Source organism: Phalaenopsis equestris, unplaced genomic scaffold (assembly GCF_001263595.1).
Source record: "Phalaenopsis equestris unplaced genomic scaffold, ASM126359v1 Scaffold000036, whole genome shotgun sequence".
NCBI lineage: Eukaryota > Viridiplantae > Streptophyta > Magnoliopsida > Asparagales > Orchidaceae > Phalaenopsis > Phalaenopsis equestris.
The window spans coordinates 537,463-546,093 of NW_018164478.1; the positions used below are offsets into that span (position 1 = coordinate 537,463).

The window sequence follows — 8,631 nt, forward strand, 5'->3', positions numbered from 1 at the left end:
TTATGGCAAGGAGTAGCATGAAAAAAGTGCTTGAATCTAAGACCTAAGTGTCAACATGATTTTCAACAAATAAAACTAAAGCATCACGTCACTCAAGAAATAGTTTTGCCACATCATTATTCTTCTTAAGTGTAGTATAATCTTTCTTCTAATGACTAATTTTTCTATAATTCCAGCATCTAGCCTATGTCCATTCTTGGAATTGCTCATCATTATTCTACTTTCCCCTAGTACCATTCCCCTCAGTGGTTCCTCTCAGAAATTATCCCCTTAATCTCAAGATTCAAAGCAAAATTTGATGTTGAGCCTTCTCCCAAATCACTCCTTTGAACCTCCTCTGCAAGAATATTATTCCAAACATCATTAATTCTGGTTTTGATTTCCCGAAAGAGTTTCTCTCATGACTACCCTTATAGGCTCTCAACCAAGATAATGAAACCAGTTTATCAAATACCTCATCACCAAATTTAATCTCCGACGAGGCCATTAAATTAGTGAATACACTAAGATTGTTTAGTTGTTTTACCATCAAACAACTTTCATCCATCTAAATTACTTTTTCATTAGATATAACTTGTTGCATTTTGATAACTTCTCAGTTTATTTGATTGAATCTCCATCAAATCACCCTCATAGTCTCGGGCTTGATATTCGAAGGCGATTGCATTTTCTCTAATCTTTCTTCATTAGACATAAATCTCCATCAAAAACAAAACCTTTAATACCAATTGTTTGAAATTAGCCTAAGTTTAACTAAAATCATCAAAAGCAAAAAAATAAAGAAAAAAATACAAAGAATTTTTAATATATTCATCCTGTGGATGACTACTATCTAGTTGTTGCTGCAATTTTCATTATTATCATGAATTTTTTACAAAAGAAATTATCTGTTTTTACATTTTTTGTTTTTCATCTCTCTTGTGATGAAACCCTGATAATGACACCTTTTTTTATAATAAAAGCCTAAGGCAGCTAACAGTACTAGTGTAATGTCCAAAAATTTCTAAAAATAACAACTTGAAAATATTACATATCTTTGGTGGGCTTCATCTCCAAATCTTTGGGAGAGGGCTCCCTCGACAATCATGCTGCAAAGATCAATCTGTACAGCATCTTTGCATAAAACATTTCTTTGTAGGGCATTCGTTGGACTTCACAATTTAACCATAGCTCTACTCCCAGGCAAAAATAGACAATTAAATCAAGGTCAGGGAAAAAGATGAATCTATGCAAATTACCAGTAGTTTATACATTTTGATGAAAATGAAGTAAAACTATTACTTGAACTTTTTTCATTAAGAAATAAACTCAAAATTGTGAGTTTGAAGCTTATAACATGAAGAGAAGTGCAAAAAAACTGCATGAGAGCAACCACCTTAGGATACTTGAGAAAGCAAAGAAATCAAAGCTCAAATAATATAAAAAGATATTCCATAAATACTTAAAACTTAAAAATTGCATTCTCTTTTTGATGACGTAAATCTTCCAATAACAGCATATCTTACCGCTAGAAAGATAAGCAGCTTAAGATAAAACTGCATGAGAGCAACCACATAAGTATACTTGAGAAAGCAAAGACATAAAAGCTCAAATAATATAAAAAATTAGGGTCATTTACTTAAGTAAAAAAAAAATTTTATGCATTTACATATCTAACACCTAAACTTTCATATTTACATACATAACACTCAAATATTTAATGCCACATAAAAAATACCACTGTTACTATGTTTTTAAAAGTGAAATACACCATTTCATGCATAGGTTTATGACACCAAAGTGCTATAAATGTAAATATCAAAATTTAGCTGTTTGATATGTAAGCACAAAAGAATTGTGTTGTATGTGTTTAAATTTATTCCACAAATACTTAAATTAAAAAGCAAAGATAATATGTTTTTCTTGCCTTGGCGCATGCTAAAACATTATTTTCTACTCTGGATCAGAATGTGCACTCGACAGATGAAAATTCAGCTAAAACTAGCAAAGCAACATATATATTGATAAAGAAAGCACAATAAATAATAAGCAATAACAGACCTTCTTTGCTTTAAGTTTCCATAGAAATATCAGATCAACATCCATGGATAATCACAGCTTTAAGAAGGAAGACAAAAACCAAAAGCTCAAAAATATTTCACAATGGTGAGTCAAGAACTAGTGAAACCTGAATTTGTATAATTTTCCACTTGATGTTGTTGGGCTTATCTAAAGTCGAGAAGAATCCGTTGCATGACTGAAGTCATGAAGTAAAAGAAACCCCTTTACTCAATAATAGACTGGATAACACCAGCCCCAACAGTCTTCCCGCCCTCCCTGATGGCAAAACGCATACCCTGCTCACACGCAACAGGCATTATGAGTTCCACTACTATCTTCACTCTGTCTCCAGGCATGACCATCTTTGACTCCTCATCCTTATCATTCATGATGCCTGTGACCTTCCCTGTGACGTCAGTAGTCCTCATGTAGAACTGTGGCCGGTACCCAGGAAAGAACGGAGAGTGTCGGCCACCCTCCTCCTTCTTAAGCACGTAGACAATAGCCAGAAACTTTGTGTGCGGAGTAATGGTTCCCGGCTTGGCAAGAACCATCCCACGCTGGATATCCGCCTTCTGAATTCCACGAAGAAGAAGCCCCACATTGTCACCAGCAATGGCCTCGTCAAGGATCTTCTGAAACATCTCAACTCCAGTGACAGTAGTGTTTCTGGTCTCCCGAAGTCCAACAAGATCGACAGTATCACCGACCTTTATAGTGCCGCGCTCGACACGCCCGGTGGCGACAGTGCCGCGCCCGGTGATGGAGAAGACATCTTCAACTGCTAGGAGGAAAGGGAGGTCAGTTTGACGCTGGGGAATGGGGATGTAATCATCGACAGCGTCCATCAGTTCGTAGATCTTGTCGACCCACTCGTTGTCCCCGCGCTTGATTTTAGGGTTAGCCATAAGTGCCTCTAGGGCAAGGAGTGCAGATCCGGAGATGATCGGGACGTCGTCACCGGGGAACTCGTAGGAGGAAAGAAGCTCACGAACCTCGAGCTCGACGAGCTGCAGAAGCTCCTCGTCGTCCACCTGGTCCTGCTTATTGAGAAATACGACCATGTTAGGTACGCCAACCTGTTTGGCAAGAAGGATGTGCTCCTTGGTCTGGGGCATGGGGCCGTCGGCACCGGATACGACGAGGATGGCGCCGTCCATCTGGGCGGCGCCAGTTATCATGTTCTTAACATAGTCAGCGTGTCCAGGGCAATCAACGTGAGCGTAATGCCGGTTCTCAGTCTCATACTCGACGGTGGCCGTGTTGATGGTGATGCCGCGGGCTCGTTCTTCCGGGGCGGCGTCGATCTCGTCGTATTTTTTTGGGACGCTTCCGCCGAGTGAAGCGAGGGCCATGGTGAGAGCCGCGGTTAGGGTGGTCTTTCCGTGGTCGACATGCCCGATGGTGCCGATGTTGACATGTGGCTTCTTCCGCTCGAACTTGCCACGCGCAGCGCGCACCACAAGGTGGCCACCGCGCCGGTGGAGATGAAGCTGAGATCGAGATGCAGATCTAGGCGCAGTGAGGCCCGTGCCGTGCAGCGATGACCAGTAAGCCGACAGCGCCGCCGCGGGTCGATGATAGGAGGGTGAGGAAGATGGCGAAGAATGGACGGGGAAGAGGGTTTTTGAGGAGGCGGAAGCCGGCGCAGTGCCGACGAAGGTTATAGAGGCCATTGAGATGAAGGAGAAAGGGCTGACGATTGAATTTGAAGGTGGGAAGTAGGAAGGAGTGGACGTCAGTCAGTGAGCGAGCTCTTATCTGTATTTTGGCGGATGAGAGTGAGAGGAGGAGAAAGATCCGAAGGAGCACTCCTACCAATTCAGAGAACTTTGGGCTTTTGGCTTTGTCTTGGAGCCCAGGCCCAAAATAAGATTTTGATTGAGGTAAGTTCTTTTAAAAGCTGCATTTTAGATTATTGCACCTTGTCTTGGAGCCCAGGCCCAAAATAAGATTTCGTATGTGTTTTTAGGTTAGGAAAACTTTGGCCTCGTAGTTCTATGTATTTTGATTGAGAGAAGTTCTTTTAAAAGCTGCATTTTAGATTATTGCACTCTATTCATGATTCAGAACTAAAAGAAATGTCATTGTGATAGAAGAACTTTTCAAAATATTGAATACTCAAACGAAATATTTATATTTTGTCCACTTTTTTTAGAATAGAACGAAGCCTAAACACATGTTCCAACGAAGCCTAAATCATTTATAAAAACTCAATTTGCTTCTTCGTTGTATGAGAAGATGGTAAAATACAAGTTGAATCTCTTAAATCTTTTTTAACAAATGAATTTAATGATGAATATAGCGGTCACTTTTGCAAGCGTTTTTACTTCAATTCACTTCATAAAATAGCCAATCAACCTTAAAAATATAATTGCTTTTAGTTGCTTTTAATAGGGGGTGGTCATCAAAATTCATCTACCACTTGATGAAAGGGTGTGTGCCAGAGATTAGTTGGAGTTCCTAAATAGATCTGTGTAAAATCTAATGTGAGTTTGGCTTGAATGTCATCTTCTTATAAATTCAATAGTATTATGACGGGCAGTTGAACAAATTAATCATCATCACAGCACTTTATTTATAAATTGAGTAGCTTATGCAATTCTCAAAGCAAATTTATTCCAATACCACTACTTATAAGGCTATAAATTGAGTGTGTTTTACATTAGTGGTGACTCAACTTAATAGCGCACATTCATAATCGTAAGATTAATTAAGTAAATAAGCTCAAATTTTTTTTATAAATACTCAATTATTAAATTAATTAGCACAAATAATTTGTTGCTCAAGTTATTTATGATCATAAATGGAGCCGTTTAAAAACACGTGAACAAGTTTATGTAGAATTTCAATTAAAGCTTGAAATAAATTTTGATTAAGATTAGATGCTAAGAGTAGTTGCAAGTGAACAAACTTTGATCGATAGAATAATGCTTATTTATTAAACTTATGCATTAAAACTCTAGTTTGTGAAACTCAACAATCTCTCAACTTGATAAAACTAGCTAATCATGATGTGAATAAACCCGAATGAATGTCAAGCCAAGTTTTAATTAGCCTTTGATAAATGAGCTCGATCTTCAACATAAATATAAAAACATTGAATCAATTTATGAGCTAGTTGAAACAAAAAACATTTTCTAAATAAAATCAAGCTTAAAGTTTCTCCTACTTGGCTCATCTCAATTTATTTATAATCCTAACTAATTAGTTTAAAAGCAACCTCCGAAGTTCACACTTGGAGTCTTCGTTAGGTGATCACATCAATAATATCAATGCATAAAATGCGCCATGGATGTGTCGTGCTTTTTTCTTAATTATGAATTATGCAAGAGAAATATTCATTTCGTTATGAGAAGAAAAATGAGAAACAACCTATCTAGATTTTAGGCATGGCTTTATTTTACAGTGCATATTCGAAACATATGGGAATTATTTTCAAATGTTATAATCTTAACCTCGGTTTAATTTATATACTTCATGTGACACTATGGAAAGTACTAAGAAAAGAAATGAGAAGACAATGCTAGAGAAAGGCAAGGATTTTATTCTAATAATATGCCTGAAGCAACACTAAAGTCTCAACCTACTTCTTGACATTCTACTACAACTGTCATTTTGGCCTAATCAAATAAATGGCAACGTTTATTAACATAACTTTTTTTCATAACAATTTGTCATATACTCTTTCCTAGATAGTTAACCTTCTGTAAGAAGAGCTTATTCATGATTACTATTGATGGATATATTTCTTTAGTTAGGTTACTACCATAACATCAATATGATCTTCAATGAAGCCACCACAATGCATATTTTTTTAGGGCAACGAGGTAATGCTAACATGGTAGAAGTAATAAAAGTCGAGATTATCTATTTTTCAAACTTCATAATTAGACAAATATGGTTATGAGAGAATATTCAAATTATGATACAAGCTTATTCAAATATTGATCAAAATATGTTCAAACTATGAGAGAATACTCAAAGCTTATTTGAATCATGTTTGAATATAATTTAAACAGTGATCAAACAAGTCTTGACCATGCATAGTTCTAACAAAGAACAAATATGGTACAATCATTGTTTAAATAATGATCAAATGAATACCAACAAGATCGATTAAGATCAATATTTGATTCACATCTGATCAAAATTAATTTATGACTTAACTATTATTCAAACACTGTTTGAACATAATATAAATAGTATTTGAATTTATTATTTTATACTCTCGGTCTCCTTTAACACATTTTAGTTTTCTTGCCATGTATGCAGTGTATGAAGTTGTGATGGAGAAGCTATTTCAACAATTTGATGCTATCAATATCATTTTGTTTAATATTAAACGCAAATGAACATTTTTTTTTTGCTAAATTTTAGGTTGATATAGGAATTTGTTGTTAAAGATCATTGCAAATATAGGAATTTTGATCATACTTTTTTTTTTTGCATATTACTTCACTTTTCAATATGATGGATTGAAATCATAATTAATAATTAAAATCAATTACTTTTAGTTGCTTTTAATAGGGGATGATCATCAAAATTCATCTATCACTTGATGAAGGGGCAGTTCATCAAGTGAGTTTGTCTTGAATGTCATCTTCTTATAAATTCAATAGTATTATGACGAGCAGTTGAAGAGATTAAATATCATCATAGCACCTTATTTATAAATTGAATAGCTTGTGTAATTCTCAAAGCAAATTTATTATAGCACCACTACTTATAAGGCTATAAATTGAGTGTGTTGTACATTATTGGTGACACAACTTAATAGTGCCCATTCATAATCGTAAGATTAATTAACTAAATAAGCTCAATTTTTTTATAAATGCTCAATTATTAAATTAATTAGCACAAATAATTTGTTGCTGGAGTCATTTATGATCATAAATGGAGCCGTTTAAAAACACTTGAACAAGTTTATTTAGAATTTCAATTATAGCTTAAAATAAATTTCGATTAAGATTTGATGCTAAGAGTAGTTGCATGTGAACAAGCTTCGATTGATAGAATAATGCTTATTTATTAAACTTATGCATTAAAATTCTAGTTAAAACTCTAGTTTGTGAAACTCAACAATCTCTCAACTTGATAAAACTAGCTAATCATGATGTGAATAAACCCGAATGAATGTCAAGCCAAGTTTTAATTAGCCTTTGATAAATGAGCTCGATCTTCAACATAAATATAAAAACATTGAATCAATTTATGAGCTAGTTGAAACAAAAAACATTTTCTAAATAAAATCAAGCTTAAAGTTTCTCCTACTTGGCTCATCTCAATTTATTTATAATCCTAACTAATTAGTTTAAAAGCACCCACCGAAGTTCACACTTGGAGTCTTCGTTAGGTGATCACATCAATAATATCAATGCATAAAATGCACCATGGATGTGTCGTGCTTTTTTCTTAATTATGAATTATGCAAGAGAAATATTCATTTCATTATGAGAAGAAAAATGAGAAAAAACCTATCTAGATTTTCGGCATGGCTTTATTTTACAGTGCATATTCTAAACATATGGGAATTATTTTCAAATGTTATAATCTTAACCTTGGTTTAACTTATATACTTCATGTGACACTATGGAAAGTACTGAGAAAAGAAATGAGAAGTCAATGCTAGAGAAAGGCAAGGATTTTATTCTAATAATATGCATGAAGCAACACTAATGTCTCAACCTACTTCATGACATTCTATTACAGCTGTCATTTTGGCCTGATCAAATAAATGGCAACGTTTATTAACATAATTTTTTTTTCATAACAAATTGTCATATACGCTTTCCTAGATAGTCAACCTTCTGTAAGAAGAGCTTATTCATGATTACTATTGATGGATATATTTCTCTAGTTAGGTTACCACCATAACATCAATATGTTCTTCAATGAAGCGACCCCAATGCATATTTTTTAGGGCAACGAGGCGATGCTAACATGGTAGAAGTTAAGTAGTAAGCGTCAAGATTATCTATTTTTCAAACTTCATAATTAGACAAATATGATTACGAGAGAATATTCAAATTATGATACAAGCTTATTCAAATATTGATCAAAATATGTTCAAACTATGAGAGAATACTCAAAGCTTATTTGAATCATGTTTGAATATAATTTAAACAGTGATCAAACAAGTCTTGACCATATATAGTTCTAACAAAGAACAAATATGGTACATTCATTGTTTAAATAATGATCAAATGAATACCAGCAAGATCGATTAAGATCAATATTTGATTCAAATCTGATCAAAATTAATTTATGACTTAACTATTATTCAAACACTGTTTGAACATAATATCAATAGTATTTGAATTTATTATTTTATACTCTCTGTCTCCTTTAACACATTTTAGTTTTCTTGTCATGTATGCAGTGTATGAAGTTGTGATGGAGAAACTATTTCAACAATTTGATGCTATAAATATCATTTTGTTTAATATAAATGCTAAATTTTAGGTTGATATAGGAATGTGTTGTTGAAGATCATTGCAAATATAGGACTTTTGATCATACATATTTTTTTTGCACATTACTTCACTTTTCAAATTGATGGATTGAAATCATAATTAATAATTAAAATCA

General features: G+C 34.2%; 1 protein-coding gene across 1 annotated transcript; it reads right to left on the reverse strand.

The window, feature by feature from the left end:
- Nucleotides 1-2,022: 2,022 nt before the first annotated feature.
- LOC110018889 (elongation factor Tu, chloroplastic) lies at nt 2,023-3,848 on the reverse strand. The gene has a single exon (XM_020716363.1). It carries the CDS (start codon nt 3,714-3,716, stop codon nt 2,265-2,267), a length of 1,452 nt encoding a protein of 483 aa, XP_020572022.1. The 5' UTR covers nt 3,717-3,848; the 3' UTR covers nt 2,023-2,264.
- Nucleotides 3,849-8,631: the final 4,783 nt, after the last annotated feature.